The 16,545-nt window shown below is 36.1% G+C and overlaps 1 protein-coding gene and 1 long non-coding RNA gene across 2 annotated transcripts in view; one reads left to right on the top strand and one right to left on the bottom strand.

Moving 5' to 3' along the window:
• LOC144971490 (uncharacterized) overlaps positions 1-12,506 on the top strand; it is a 21,824-nt gene extending 9,318 nt beyond the window's left edge. Inside the window, exon 3 of the long non-coding RNA XR_013645143.1 lies at positions 12,371-12,506. This is a non-coding gene — a long non-coding RNA (uncharacterized LOC144971490). The remainder of the gene's footprint in view (positions 1-12,370) is intronic.
• Positions 1-14,758, bottom strand: part of LOC144971489 (salivary alpha-glucosidase-like) — a 20,857-nt gene extending 6,099 nt beyond the window's left edge. Inside the window, exons 1-7 of the mRNA XM_078912449.1 lie at positions 12,368-14,758; positions 10,380-10,559; positions 7,793-7,949; positions 6,893-7,019; positions 4,295-4,420; positions 2,710-2,825; positions 320-506 (exon numbers count right to left, since the gene is read on the bottom strand). Of these exons, the coding sequence (XP_078768575.1) occupies positions 320-506; positions 2,710-2,825; positions 4,295-4,420; positions 6,893-7,019; positions 7,793-7,949; positions 10,380-10,559; positions 12,368-12,479 (1,005 nt within the window). The 5' untranslated portion in view covers positions 12,480-14,758. The remainder of the gene's footprint in view (positions 1-319; positions 507-2,709; positions 2,826-4,294; positions 4,421-6,892; positions 7,020-7,792; positions 7,950-10,379; positions 10,560-12,367) is intronic.
• Positions 14,759-16,545: the final 1,787 nt, after the last annotated feature.

Here is a 16,545-nt window from a genome sequence, read left to right as displayed (position 1 = left end):
GTCTAGTGGTCGGTATGACACCCACTTCCCGACCGGATGATCCTGGGGTCGCGTCCCGCTCTCAGTTGAGTCCTTGAAAAAGGCTCTTTACTCACATTCTTCTACCGTACTCGGGTATAAATGAGTACCTTGCTGTTAACAACGTTGTCTCTGTCCGAAAAAAAATTGTGATATCGCCTAACAGGCATCGTGTCTCGTCCTACATATTAAATGTGTTTTTGTTGTCTTGAGACCCATTTAAAACCTTTTTAGCATGCTCAGTGGATATTGACCTATTTGTATTTTTTATTATTTAAGACTTATTTAAGACTTTTCTTACCACAAAGGTAGGCCATGCATTAGTGGGTAGGTTTCTATATTCCAGGTCTACTATTTCCTTGATTTTTACTCCCGAAAGTTCTTTTGAGCCAAGCTTATCAATAAAGTCCATATTAGTCGGCACGATGCCACAAGATCGGTATCGGTTCCTTTTCAATGCCTCCCAAAAGGTTTCTCCTAGCATAAATCTGAAACGAAAGATAAGAATATTGCCTTTTTCTGGAAGTATGTGTGAACGACTTAAAGATATAGTCTATAGATAGAATGAAGTTGACGTCACTCGGGCCTTTGTTATTGTTTTTTTTTGTCATCCGCGTTTATGAGTATTGCTCACTGAATTGTTTTAACCCAATTATAAACGTTCATGGATACACACTGTTTTGTGTGTTGGCCCGTTATACTTCCGGATGGCAATGTTATGAGCTTCTTAGCCAAGCGCATACTATCTATAGATAGAATGAAGTTGACGTCACTCGGGCCTTTGTTATTGTCATTTTGCCATCCACGTTTCTGAGTAATTCTCATTTACAGTATTATCAAGACTATAAAAGTTCATGGTAACGCATAGTTTTGTGTGTTGGTCCGTTATACTTCCAGATGGCAATGTTATGAGCTTCTTTGCCAAGCGCATACCATCTATATTTGTGTTTGGACGAAAGATGAGTAAATTGCTTAATTTTAGAACTATGTATGAACGAAATTTAAGTATAATATTGCATTACTCTGGGACAACGAATGAACTAAATATAAATATACTGCATTACTTTGAAACGATGTGTGAACAAAATATAAGTGAAACTTAATATTGTGAAACTGTGTGTAAACGAAATTAAGTATATTGCATTATTCTGTAACTGTGTTTGAACCAGATTGATTTTTATTTAAAAACAGTTTAAACTTTGAATTAATAAAGTTACAAAATTTGAGAATGCTTTTCCTCTTTGATTAAGAATATCCGTGATTGTAATGAACCAATTGATTTGATTTAGATCATGTCTCGTTTCAGAATTTTGACCTTGAGTTCAAATTAAAGTATGATTCAACCCGACAGCTTACCAAATCGAAAGGATCGATCGAGAACTTATTCGGTGTTCAAGGCAACGAGAAGAAAAATCCAGAAATTTGCGTCGTGGCAATAATGGCGGCTACGTGGACTTGTGGTATGACACTCGCTTTCGGATCGGAAGGTCCGGGTTCGAGCCTCGTGCTCGGCGCATAGTTGAGACCTTGAAAAGGCTCTTTACTCACTTTCTCTCACCGTACTCAGGTGTAAGATGAGTACCTGGCTGTTAACAGTGTTGGCTTTGTCCGAAAAATTGTAATATCGCCTAACAGGCGGCATGCCCCGTCCTACATGTTAAATGTTGCTGTTGATCAGGGACCCCTTGTAAAGCGTTTTGAGCACATTTAGTGGATATTGCGCAATATAATGCTCAATTTCGAAATTTAATTTAGGATTTACGATTTATTGTGTTGTTCGTACAGCATCACGAAGGGCCATGATAGTGCCAGATGCTGTTTTGAGTCAAATAAGATGATGCTTTAAATGCTAACAGATTCATATCCAATTTTAGTCTCATTGGAAAATAGACTTTTGTAAATTGATATATAGTACAACTTGAAAGACTTTTCCAACATTTTGAACTAAACTTAAATAACAAAATAATCAAGAAACTCTGTAGATATAATATTATAAATCTTTTGATGTGAGAACAGCAAATTGGTTTGTTCTTGCATACTTTAACTTTTTTCCAAAATAATATAAAAACAAATCAAAACGTAAAGTATCTAGTCCTTCAGAACAACGAGGCCCGTAGAGCGGGAGTTTTATCAAGGTTTCTTTAGCACGAAATGGGCAATAGCAATTAGCTTCTATCTTTCGGATAGGACGTTAGTCAATCACAAAGTACATTTCGCCAGATCTAATAGAGCAAGAAATCCAATCACTGCTTCATGGAGAGGGGGTTCAGAAAAAAGTCTCGTCTGCACCCCGGATCGATCTTGGTTCCTTTGTATGTGAAGCGAGTCCTCTACCAAATGAGCTTTTGGGAACCCCATAAAAACAAATTTTGTCGGTTTGTATAGGGAATGAGATTAGCGGAAGAGTAGCGTCCCTTGATTGGACGTCACTGGTGGAGAAGTTTTTTGTAAACAAACCAACTACAAGCCACGCGCTCCAAATAAAAACATTACTATTCATATTTCTGTACAAAAATGCATATCATAATCAACGTTATGCATTTTTGTACATAAATATGAATAATAAATTTTGTATTTGGAGCGCTTGGCTTGTAGTTGGTTTGTTTACAAATAACTTCTCCACCGGTGACGTCCAATCAATGGACGCTACTCTTCCGCTAATCTCATTCCCTATAGGATTTATTTTCTTACCTAGGTTTTCCGTCTCTTTTGATATATTCGCCCATGACGTCAACCCATTGCCTCATCACGTCAAATGTTTCTGGTTGCATCGTGGTATGAGTATGATCTAAGTAATCATAATAGTCCTGACAGAAGTAAAATAAATTAAAAAAAAAAAATATAAAGTAGAAGTCAATAAATGATGTTATATGTGACCAATGACACAATATAGGATATGACCCAGAAAATTGAATTCAAAGACTAAATTATATAATATTAGTCTTGATGTAAAATGCTTCTATTGCATTGGAGTTCTAATCACTTTCCCAATAAAAACTCAATGAATTCTTTTCATTAGACTCGTCATACCGATATATTGCCACTATGGCACGGTGTCACACATTAGCATGAGTAGCCTTCATAGCTTGCATTGGAGATGGGTCTTTTTAAACCTAAAGACAACATCTTAATTTTTCTCTTTACAGCATAAGCAATTCAGGACATATTTTTTCTTTAATTTTAAGTGGTTTTAACAAAGAAAATGAATTTCAAAAGTTCACAGTTAAAGGTCATTCATGTGTCTTAAATTGTTTGATCTGGCGTGGTTTGGTGAAAATTTGGAAGTGTCTCCTGGGGAAAACACTGTCTACTGCAAACACTTTGATTGGTTTTATCCAAATAAAAGAAAATAGAGTAAAACAGATGAGATGGCGAGGTGGGCCGAAGCAGATATGGCAAACTACATTGGAGAAGTTGATCTGAAGGTTGAACGAATCCTTGGCCCATTTTTGTGTAGGTAGACTACATTTAGATCTAGTAAATGACTTCCCGATCTTAAGCCTGAGCGAAGCAGGTGGCTAACAAATTGAATTTTATTAACGTTTTCGAGTCTCTGACTTTCAAGGGTCTTGCCTAGAAGTGGGCGTTATAAGGACGTCGACTAATTCAGTTATTTTGTGCTAGTGACATCAAGCTCTCTAGTACACGATGGCAGGTATGATACCAGGCTTCATACTTTCAACGCAAAACATTTCCAAAGAGGAAATTAGCAACACATCCGGAATAGAAATATTTCGTTCCGTTCATATTTGAACTTAATTTTGCCATAGCCATACGGTGAATAAAGACACGTGATATTGACTGTTGACTGTCAACTCTATATTTGAAACTCGAATAAATTGAACCAAAAACAAACAAACAAACAAAGAAGCAAACAACACAAACAATGTGTTCTGATGAATCACATTATTTCAGTCAGTTACAATGCCAGCAGAATAACATTTGTCTCCCTTATACTTTCTAATCTTTTTTTTTTTGTTCTTTGAAGCGAACCCTTAAAGTTTCTATTCACTCGTAGGAGAATGACAAAGGGATGTCAAAGAACGGGATATGACGGAAATGTTTAGTAAGTAGATTACATGCGGAAATTGGGTTTCTACTGGAGTAAATAAATAATTGTGAGGCGCATTGAGCATTTTTAATCTGCGTGAATGTGCAACATTAATGATCATAATATCTATTTATTTTCCTCGTTTGTTTTAGAAATTAACCCTATTTTCATGCTGGGGGGGGGGGGGGGGGGGCAAAGGCCACAAAGAGATGGTCGAAAACTCACTTTGGGACAATTGGCTGACATGTCTCTTGGTTCATCAAGACTCTTGTCGGCGTTCTCGACCATCTCGTTGATGGCATCCAGTCTCATCCCATCCACGCCGCGGTCAAACCAGAAACGGAGTGAATTCTTGGCGAATGAAAGATTATTAGTATTATTATTATTATCATCATCATCATCATCATCATCATCATCATCATCATTAATATTATTGTTATTATCATTATTATTATTATTATTATTATTATTATTATTATTATTATTATTATTATTATTATTATTATTATTATTATTATTATTATTACTTTTATCAATTTAGTTATCATTATTATTATTTTATTATTATTATTATTATTATTATTATTATTATTATTATTATTATTATTATTATTATTTATTATCATTATTATTATTATTATCATCATCATCATCATCATCATCATCATTTTCGTTATCATTATTACTATTATCATCATCATCATCATCATATAATATCTTCAGTGAAGCTCTTGAGTTGAATGTTTGAAAGTTGCATTATATAAGTTAAAGCATGAATTTCATTTGTCCACAACTGTTCATTGCACGAGTATGAAAACCCGACATTCTCTTGCTATTCATTTTATGCTTTACAAAGTTAGCCAGTAGAGTCACAATTTATAAACATTAATGGCATTGGTAATGTGGGGTTGTATCAATTGCTCACCAGTTTTTATTGACAAAAGAATAAATAATTGTTAACAAACAGATCTGTTTTCAATGCATATCGCTTAAAATATTTTATTATTTTAACTAATTTGGTTGTCAAATTAAATAGCAACAACAAAACATTGATGTCCACACAATTTATGAGCGTTTGACCAAGACGTATACTATAATATGTTCATTATAATATATAGTGTTATCTAATGTAGGATTTTACAAGCTATCACAATTCGATCTCGGGAGTCATAACACTCGTCTTACCATGTAGAAGACTGGTTTTTAGTCAGAACAAAATAGGGATTTTTTGTTGTTATTTTTCTTTTTTGATTTATTTTGCTTTGCTTTGCTGAAGTCCTCTATCCATAAATAAGTAAATGAGGGGCGGTTTCTGGTTGTTTATTTAAGGCGGCATGGATCGAAAACATTCTCTCACTGTACTCATGTGTAAAATGAGTAGGTACTTGACCAGAAGCAGTGTTGACTGTGTTGGAAGAAAATGTTATCTCGCCCAACAGGCATCATGTCTCGTCTGCATGTTGCTTTTGGCTTAGGAGCCCTTTTTAAGTGTCTTGAGCTCACTCAGCGGAAAAATTGCGCAATATCAATGTTGTAGTGGGTTTATTTTTTTAGAATGTGTGTATATTGTGTGTAAAAATAAAATGGGAAGGGGAGGGGGGGGGGGGGGGGCATGTGGGGTTTGAATTTTAAAGAGATGTACTCACGTAACCCTGGCATTTACCATGGGCATATATTTTGTAAAAGAGGTCTATTTGTCAATTTTCCTCTAGATCATTGAAGTCTATGGATCCTTTCATTGTTGTTTCGGTATGGATTGCGATACACGTCTGTGCATTGAGATTTGTGAATATCATTTTTTTAAAAAGAACAACACGACAACAGCAATTCGACTGCCAAATAAAATTTCTTTCTTCGAATATCAACTGTGATAACAGTCATTAATAGAAGGAATAGAAAATCCAACCTCAATGCACTACTTATCTACTCCAACGACAATAACATAACTATAAGTTGAACTGCTGTGTGTGTGTGTGTGTGTGTGTGTGTGTGTGTGTGTCGGGTTAATGGACTGGGATTCTTATTTATAGCATCGTGGGGCTCTACTCGGTGAATGATTTGTGTAATATTCTTATTGATGATTAACATCCATTTGAGCAAAACGAATAGCATAAGATCTATATTTATTGTAATTTTCTTCATCCGTATGGTTTGATTACAACAAACCTGTTCTTTTAATGATAAAACTGATATGGTTTTGACTTCTCCCAAGTAAGGCCTCAAGGTGTGCAAAACTAAATTTGCCGGCCTGACCTAGTTATTTTAGCAGTAAAGAGTATCAGTTGTTTGTGGTGGGAAGTGGATAACCGTGGTTTGAAAACAGAAGAAAACAAATCTTTTATATAAAATACTTAGGCGGCCTGTTGACTTTTTGGCTCATGGTAGTCCCCATCCCCCACCCTCAGCTCATTGTCGCACGTCATCTCGCCTCGCGTGGGACAACAAGAAAAAGAGAGCCGTCTGTGATGATGCACAACCTTTGTTACAGGTAGGTACCAATCATGGCTAGAAAGGCGGGAGAGATGCGCGAGTGTTAACGAAAATCAACATTGGCAAAAATTGAGACAAAAAGGAGTATCTGCTAAATTTGAAAATTATAGGGCGGCACAAAACAACTTTGCTCAACAGACCACCGCCAGTGAAGTAAATGTGTAGCTTGGTCCGTTTCAATCTAGCAGAAAGTACCTTAAGGTGGGCTGGTAATCTATAAAAGGGTTGTAAATAGTTGTTACTCCCTCGGTTTAGCGTTATGAAAATTGGACATACCCCCGCTTGGCCGTTATAACTCTTAAAAAGTCCTATATTTAGATCTACTGTGTGTACCTTGATGTCTTCCACCAGCTCAGGACAGCGGTAATTTAGCTTGGGTTGTTGTGGAAGGAATGGACGGAAGTAGAACTGTTGTCTCTCTTTGTGCCATGTCCAACTGGAGCCCTTGAACACACTGAGCTAAGGATGTACGGAGAAATCTTGGTAAAAGTAACGTTTGGTTAACCCGCCCATCTGTTCACATAATTAGTGTTCTGTATGTCGTAACGTTGAATAATTTATCGTGTTTGAAACGCCTTTTGCGTCTTAAATGCATTGAAATGAAACATTTAAAATGATTTGCATGAAAACTTCTGCTGTTCTTGAGAGGCAGTTGTCTAAGGACAATGTTTTTGCTGGCAATATTGCTGATGATAATATAAATGTTTTGATGACTGGGCTCCCTTGTTGAATCTCATTGGTGAGAGACTATTCGGTGGCATTTTGTTTTGACTTTTTCGCAATCGTTCATAATCAGTTCAGGCCCCAGACCCCTTGGCTTGGTTAGTGCCGACCAACAGGCGTCAGCACATATTGGTCAGTACTGACCAACATGTGCCAGCGCCCGTGGGTTAGTACTGACCAATAGCCATTCCGTTATCAAAATTCAAATTTATAGCAACATTTTAAAAAAGCAAATATTTATATTACTTCAGATTTTTCTTTAGAGTAGGATAATAAGACCTCTCCTTTTTTATAACTTGAATCACAGGGATTTTTTTCTTTTTATTTGCAGTTAAGTTGTCCTTACAAATGTGTGTATTTGTTCCCGAGTCAGTTGTTAACTATTCAATATATTTTAGAAATCACTGACATGCGTTTTGCATCATTTGCTTTTTCATATAAGGGGATTGCGTGACCAAAGATAACCCATTCTTGCTCATTAATTGTGTTTTCGTCAACCAGTCTCTTCCCCAATTATTGGGTGGAATGCTATTTCCGCTGTCATCTACCTTCCCATCATGCCACACGTAATAATCTGTGTAAGGATCTTCTCGTCTGATGCTCTTTTCAAACCAAGGATGAAAGCTACTGGAGTGTCCACCCACGAAATCAACGACGATTTTCAGTCCTGTCAAAAATTAGAATAGGGATGGGTTCATCAAATCAAGCCCCCAATGTTCTCCTCTCTGCTGCTTATTATTTTTGTCACAAAACATTTAGGGCGAGACATGACGTTTGTAAGGCGATATTACAATTTTTTCAACAGATACAAAGCTGTTAACGACCAGGTGCTAATTTTACACCCGAGTACAGTGAGAGATTGTGAAAAAAGAGACTTTTCCAATTTTTCTTCATTGCAAGCTCGCTCAGAACTTGACTTGAACTCGGAATCTGTCGGTTCAAATGCGAGTTTTATACTACATGGCCGCAAAGCCGTTTCAATCGTGAAGGTCATCATGTTATGGACATGATAGTCACAAGAGATACGATCTGGGAATCTTCGCAGACCTAGACTTGAAAAGGAGTCAGCTGCTTGATTGGAGCTAGATAGCTCTCGACCAGCCAAAAACATTGGCATTGAATGGCATGCACATTATATAATAATATGTGTTTGACAACAAGGACATCACTTACTCATGGTCGGTTCATACAGGTACGACTGTAAATGCAAACTATTACAAAATTAAATGGTCATGAAAACAAAGCTGAGACTTTGTATTAGGAAAAAAAAAAGCTCCATGAACTCATTGATGACTGTGTGATTATCCAACATGTCAACTCTCTCCTTACCAGCCATTTTCAGAATTTCCCCCAAAACTTCACACCCAACTAACACAAAAATATATTTTTATCACTCAAACACAATAGCAGTTAAACTGTTCATATCTTTAAATTTTATGATGTAGACGTCTACAATAGAAATTTGAATAAGAAAAATGTTGGTTGTATCGTAACGAATGTGACGATTTTCCTATAGTTGGTAAGGAGAAGTTAACGCCCTTGGGGACATAATAGAGTGGTGACAGACTTTTTGCACTGATACAATTTGGAATGGTTGGATCACCCTTGATATTATCTTGATCTGGCATAAATAAGCTGACTTTACCCTTTATTCCTCATAAGAAGGTTTAGCTTTCGAAACAGAAGAAGGTATAAGCAACAAATGTCACTTAAAAAGAGCTCGAAAAGAGAAAAGGAGAAAGGAAAAAAACCCCAAAAAACTGGATCACAGAACTGGTTGGACTAAGGCAATGAAAATGTTGAGTAGCCAATATAACAAAGCTACTTTGATCACACATTTGATGGTTCTGCGTTTTAAAAATATTACGAAAATAATTAATTCCTGGAACAAATTATATTGTTCCCTTTGGGTAGGTTGTTTCTAATATACCCAATCACTGACGGATACACAAAGGCAGCTTTACAAAGTGGCCTCGATTGTAGAGCTACCCTCTCACGGCCAGGCGGAGTTGTCATACCAGTAAGGTCTTGGGTTCGAGCCCCAATCACCGCAAGGTTTTTATTCCCTATTGTCTTCTGGCACTTTTCTGCTCACTTCAGTTTTCATTATTATCAACATAAGTGCCTGGTCCACTCACTTTTCTGTACAAAGTGCTTTTCATAAGGGCAAAAATTTCCGATGTGCCAAATTTGAGTGACATCTACATAATATCATTTAATGAAATGTTCGTTAATGCTTATTTATAATAAGACGGTTTATAATAATAATAATAATAATAATAATAATAATAATAATAATAATAATAATAATAATAATAATAATAATAATAATAATAATAATAATAATAATAATAATAATAATAATTTCTTTAAATCATGAAAAATTAAAACAAATTCGTGTGGTTGCGACTATTCAGTCTCGAGTCTGATAGTCTCCCGTGGCTATTCGGACTCAAATTCCAATGCGCGTGTCGTGTAATCTACCGATTTTTCAGTCTCCCGTGGCAGTATAGTTTTTTGGGGTTTTTTTTGTTTTTGTTTTTTTGTTGTTTTTTAAAATATTTTAATTTTTGATAATTACATAAAATTAATGTAGATCAAAATTACGGTTTTAATAACTATCAACAGGTAGTCTAAACCCACTTTATTTCACGTGAAAGACAAAATCATGGATCAATTGGAGTTCCAGATAGAAACTAAAAAAAAAAAGAGTTCAAACTTTTCAAAAGTAATAAAAGTCCGTCAAAGTAACTGTGGTATAAATGAAAAGCTTTTCTAACAACATAACGCGATGTCCAAATAAAATCGGGACAAGAATAACTAATTTAAAAATTTCATATTCTGATACTGATAATGTGAGACGGGTAACAATCCTTCTACAGTCCAAAGTAGGGGTATGAGCTGAGTCAGTGTGATATGGGCAAAATAAAATTTCTTTTGAACTCTTTATCTAGTTCTTTTCAGTTCCACCCTCTGCTTACTGCCCACATTGTGTCTTCCTCTCCTATGTATGCGCACACGCATTGGAGGTTGAGTCCGAATAGCCACGGGAGACTATTCAGACTCGAGTCCGAATTGCCACTGTGTCCGTTTATACCTCTTTTATGCGATTCTTCCACGAGTCTGTCAAAATCTGCTAGGTTTCCAAAAAGAGGGTCTACATCACAATAATTGCTGACGTCATAGCCGAAATCCAGCTGGGGTGAAGGGTAGAAAGGACTCAACCATAAAGTCTCGACACCCAATTCCACGAAATAGTCCAAGCGTGAAATAATTCCTGGAAATAATATAATGTACCTACATAGATACGCATGATTTGTGCATTATAATATATCACTATTAATGAAATCTTTAACGAGTTGTTTGATTGATAAACAAATTATAAAAAGGGAGAGGTTGTGAGAAAGAAAGAAAGAAAGGAGAGAGAGAGAGAGAGAGAGAGAGAGAGAGAGAGAGAGAGAGAGAGAGAGAGAGAGAGAGAGAGAGAGAGAGAGAGAGAGAGAGAGAGAGAGAGGGGTGGTAACCAAAACTGGTCAAAACCTCACAGACCATACTTTCTATGAAGTGGTGTTTGTTTTTGTTTTTAATGGTTTTACTGCGCGTGCAACACATTAAGGTCAGATCAACACCAGTAAAAAGAAAGAAAATAGGATAGCACAAACTTCTTGAATTACAATTAAAGCGCACAAGAAAAGGTAAGACAAAGAGGAATTTGTTTAAATAGAAAACAGTTGCAGATTCCAAGAGCACAGTATCAAAGTACTTAGTTTGATATCACCTAAAAGTCTGATCCAGACACAAGCACAGGTCCCAACTAAGAGGAATACACTCATGTAGACAAACCAATACAGTGTATAACAGAGAGATGATTTACAAGACAAAAAATATCATCTCCCAAAACTCTAACATACGTTTGACTGTTTCCCTCCCAGTCAGGGTACCCGGCCAAGGCCAGGACAAAACCAAGTAATCTCATTCCAAGACAAAGACAGAGTGCGTGTTGGAAAACAGATATAGGGGGATAGAAGACACAGTATCAGTAAGTGCCTCTCTGCCCACTATGGGAGGCGGCCAGGAACCCCAGACAGTATGAAGTGGTGCATGCATCGAAACTTCTTAGTCGGTAACAACCTACACATTTCTTTCGAATTGGATTCAATAGTTTGATGTCACGTCCGCCCAGCAACAAGCAGCTTAGTTCTAAACAAAGAAAATCGGTACTTTTTATTCTTCATGTTGGCTAGAACCTTATGACATGTCATGTGATCAGAATGTATAAAAGTCAAAATATGATCAGATTTATAAGGGTTTTCTACTCTGGATACACTTTTATGCTCGTTGGAGAATTATGTCATAAGGGCGTCCGCCATTGTTCCGATAGTTTAGAACTAGTTACTAAGTTACAATGCATCATTACGAGGGAAGTGACGTCATGACTGTTGAAGCCTGTTCACTGTCCTCCTTATATGCTCACCTACATAGTGTGTGTTACATAATTTTTTATTTCTTTTTATGTTTTCTCCCAATGCATTACCTTCATTCCATTCTAGAATGCTTTGGCAACAGTTCTGATAATGAGTCATAGTTTATCCCAATTTACATTGTGTTACATGGGCATTAACAGTTGCTTGCTACTCTTTGGATAGGACCTTGGTCTATCACAAAGTATTGTTCACTGCCAGATGTTACAAAGGCAGCGACCCGATCATTGCCGAAAAAGGGGGAAAATAATCAAACAAAATAGACATGCGTTTTTACATATCTAGAGCAACATCTGCTAATAATTGTACTCACAGTGTTCCCCAGCCAACATAATATTATTTAAAGAGACATCTCGATTGCATCTGAGATTGATACCAGTTCATTATTTATTTATTTATTTATTTATTATTTTTTTTTGGTTGATTTCTTTAGGTGTGCTCAACGAATTGGGCTATCGTGATTGGAAGAGACATCTTGATTGCATCTGAGATTGATACCAGTTCATTTATTATTTATTTATTTTGGTTGATTTTTTTAGGTGTGCTCAACGACTTGGGCTATCTTGATCACTAGTTTACAATGTAATCTCTGGATTCTTCTTACCAGGTAAATCTCCGACACCATTTCCAGTAGAGTCTTGAAAGGATCTTGGATAAATCTGGTAGATAATGGTTTTCTGCCACCATTCTAGGCTGTCTGGATCTGATGCCTGCATTGGGTATGGCTATATGTCATGTAAATTAAATTAGTTAAATCATGCATTTCATACTTTAATACCTATAGATACTCTTCAAGTTTTAAATTTATTTTGAGGAAATTAAATAAAGGGATGATATTTGTGACCCATCGTCTCAAGACGGTATTATGACAATTCCAGGAATGAGATGATAAATTATGGCCTAGTAATTGTGACAAGATGTTTAGGACTTTTGAGTGATAACGGATAAGTCTCAGAATAAAATCCACTGATTATTATTTTGTTCATGGATCGATTTTAATGATTTTGATATCTGTCTCCTTTTTGTCAGGAGGAGTTACCATTATCATTTGGTGTTGTTTATGTTTAAATCAGTGCCAATTTAGTATATCTTATCAATATGGATTAAACAGGGTTAAATTATTTTTGGATAATAAAAAAAATCAGAATTGTGAAATTCTAAACTTATTTTTACTGCACGTAATCCAACACCTAAATTCGTAGTAGTAGTATAGTAGTAGTAGTAGTAGTAGTAGTAGTAGTAGTAGTAGTAGTAGTAGTAGTAGTAGTAGTAGTAGTAGTGGTGGTGGTGGTGGTGGTGGTAGTAGTAGTAGTCGTTGTTGTTGTTGTTGTTGTTGTAAAATCAGAACTTACGGTAAGGTTTTAATAAAATCCGACTGTAAATTCGTTGACTGAAGTGGCCTACGTCTCTATACATAGGCTTTCTCAAAAGCTGCTTGCCCTGCTTGTGAATACTAAAAGTTATAAATAAGTTCCAGTAAGTCGGCATTTACAAAGGCAGCCTAATTCATTTGACTAACTGACAGTAAATAAACGACCAGTAGAGGCCTTCACCTATCGTCAGAAATTGGCAAGTTTAGCCACTAAGTCAGTGAACTCTTTCTACTCGCCTTGGCAAAAATGTGACCCGTCGTCTCAAAACGGTATTATTTCGGAACGAACCATATGTCTAGAAGCCGAATTAAATGTTAAACTGCTCAAAAATATAAATTGTTGGCATTATCACCATAAAACATGGTATCTATTCTCCTCAATAAAACATATAAACTCAACACAAGTCTGATATTTCTGGCTATAAATTCACTTTTCAACATCTTAACCAACCTGACTCAATTCCGTTTTGAGGCGAAGGGTTTCAAAATAGGCTACTTAACTTTCAACTTCAACACGTTGGCATCAATCCAGGTAAAGCCAGACTCGAGAAGTTTCGATAGACTTATAACATTTTAAAATTAATTTTTCCTTTACTCACTTTTAATGTTTGGTGTTGACAGGGACTTAACTTAATATCACAATTCTTTCTAATATCCACAATTTTATCATTGAAAAATACGGCAAAGACACAGGCGTGTTTGTTGAGATCCTTATGAGTCGGTAGTTTTAATATAATATCAATATCCTTCTTGGTGATTCTGTTAATTCAGTGTTTTTTACAGGTTTCCGTTGGTGTTCCTGTTTTCTTCATTTTTTAAAAATGAACTCACATCTTGCTTTCTTGATTATAAAATGTCTTTCTTTCCTTGGTTGGAGATAATATATTTGTTTGTGTCACAGTAAAGGTTGTTCACAATTATCTTATTAAATTTTATTTTATTAAGAACTGAATTCATCTCACCCCAGTTATATTTCGGTAGGCTTAGATAAACTTTACCTTCTAATATTAGATCGTCTTTCCTTTTATAGCCTTCCCTCGAATTAATTTCTAATTAGTGAATACTTTTCGTTCTACATTCTGTCACGTAGCCACTTATTATAAAAGCTGATAGGTCTAACCTTGGAATAATAATACTATTTTTATTCCAAGGGTCTAACATTCTACACTCACTTCTCTCTTCAATCTATGCCGGACGGCCAGCCGCTCCATTCCTCATATATATTTGAAGATTTTTATCTTTTGGTACTTTGTGGATATTTTGTCTCCACCACCAAGGCGCCGGAGCTTTTACCTTTGACGGTGTAATCCTAAACATTTTAAGGATCAAACCTGAGCCCGCTGTCGAAGTAATACCTGAATAACCCCTTCCCAGCTGCCTGGAAGTGGAACTTTACGAGCCTGAGCCTGTTATCGGAGGAATATAGAACCCACGCCTTTCAACTGCCTGGAAACGTAACCTTACGAACCTGACATTATATCATCATAAGTTACGTAATATATTACACATTTCTATTTGTAACTACCACAATCACTATTTATCTCTTTTAATTAAATTTCATCTTTCTTTTTATTTCATCTTAAACAAATCGTTAATTGTTTTTCATTTATAGTAACTAGTAAATTCTGGGGCCTCATTCTACATATCTTTATGCATAGTCGAGTAGCTCTTTACTCACTTGAGACCATGACAGTTTGTCTATTTCAAAATTTGATAGTTTCCATATTTTCAGCGGCCCTTAGTTTTTTCTTGATTAGTTTGATACCGTCGGCTTTGTACCGCTGGATGTTTGGTCGTATCGTAATTTTCGGGATTTTGAGTGTACAATGTTGATCAAAAATTTTGGTAATTTTCTAGGTTATAAAGATCAATTCTGGTGCCAATTGATGATGATTTTTAAAATTTTCTGGTAGAAGTTCCGATTCTAAAATTGATTGGGAAAAAAGCTCCCAATTTAAATCTTTGGAATTTCTTTAGGTAATCCGATATGGTGTTGGTATAAATTTTGTTTCCATTTTAAAAGGACACAGATAGTCCGCTATTGGAATCTACATCCGTTCTTTTTGTTTGAACCATTTCCCTTATTATTTGTCTTTCTCATGTACTAATATAACTTGTAAAACTATAATTTTTTGACTGGTTTCCCATAATCTTCCTTTCTACTAGTCCCGAAATGACCTCAATGTTTTATAAGCGCTATCAAACCTTTAAAAACATTAAAAAGAATGTAGATCCCATTATCTTGCTTGCGGCTAACGCCGATATTTCCAAAACCAAAAGTGTCCCAAGAACTTAACTTTATAAATACGGATAGGAGAAAAAAATAAATCGTGCGGATACAAGTAGCTACAAAGCAGTCGTTAACCCCCCCCCCCCCTCTCTCTCTCTCTCTCTCTCTCTCTCTCTCTCTCTCTCTCTCTCTCTGACGCTCCCTTTAACATATTCAAGACCCCATAACTATAATGTTGTTTTCTCTTTTTTTGGCTTTTATTTTTGGTTGGTTTTTGTTTTGTTTGTTTCTTCGGGTTTTTTTTTTTTTTGTTTTTTTTTTCATCTTTTTTTTTTTCGTTTTTCTCCGGACTCATATTGTTACGAACAAGGAAAGCACAAGGCAATAAATTTGGCTCAATAGGTTACTTAGTGGATTAATTTCATAACTATCATAACTAAGTACTAAACTAATTCAATTGTGCAATTAATTTTTTATTTCAGAGTGGCTATTCGTCAGTACTGACCCCCAGGCGCTGGCACCTGCGGGTCAGTACTGACGAACAGGCACCGGCGTCTGGGGGTCAGTACTGACTAATACTATTACTAGTACTGATGCCAATTGGTCAGTTCTGACCTGGCCACGGGCGTTGACGGTACCAAAATTATGGAAAAATGCCATTTTTTAAAATAACTTGCTCTACGACAAATAAATCAGCATCTCCTGTCCCATACTAGTCTCAGGGAAGCCCTTGTTTTCACTAAATCTTTTTGTCGGTTTACGTGAGATTTGTTTAATAAATATATCAATTAATTAAACAAATGAAATTATCCAATCCTGAGAAAAAGACCAAATTTGGTGTTGAAACGCCAAACTGGAAGCCATAAATTTCGGTTCATCCAACGCGCATGCTCACTGCACTGATGCGTGGCGCCAGAACTGAAAGTGAAAGCTCTTTCATTGTCTCGTTTCTTCATTCCTGTCATTTGAAATTCGGCTTGCTGGCATCTTACTGAGACAGGAAAAGTAGAAAACGGTAAGGGCTGCCTGAAGCCGGTGATCGTAAAATACTAACGAAAGAGTGAAAATGAAAGGCTTCGTATGGGAACAAAACAGACAATGGACGTTTCGGGTACAAACCCTTCATTAACACAACAATACACAAAAAAAACGTGGAAAACAAATAAAATATAATGAAAAA

Source organism: Berghia stephanieae, chromosome 4 (genome assembly GCF_034508935.2).
Source record: "Berghia stephanieae isolate SIO BIC M18660-M18661 chromosome 4, UCSD_Bste_1.3, whole genome shotgun sequence".
Classification (NCBI taxonomy): Eukaryota; Metazoa; Mollusca; class Gastropoda; order Nudibranchia; family Aeolidiidae; genus Berghia; species Berghia stephanieae.
The sequence above is the reverse complement of the archived record's forward strand: the minus strand, read 5'-3'. Positions and strand labels throughout refer to the sequence as shown.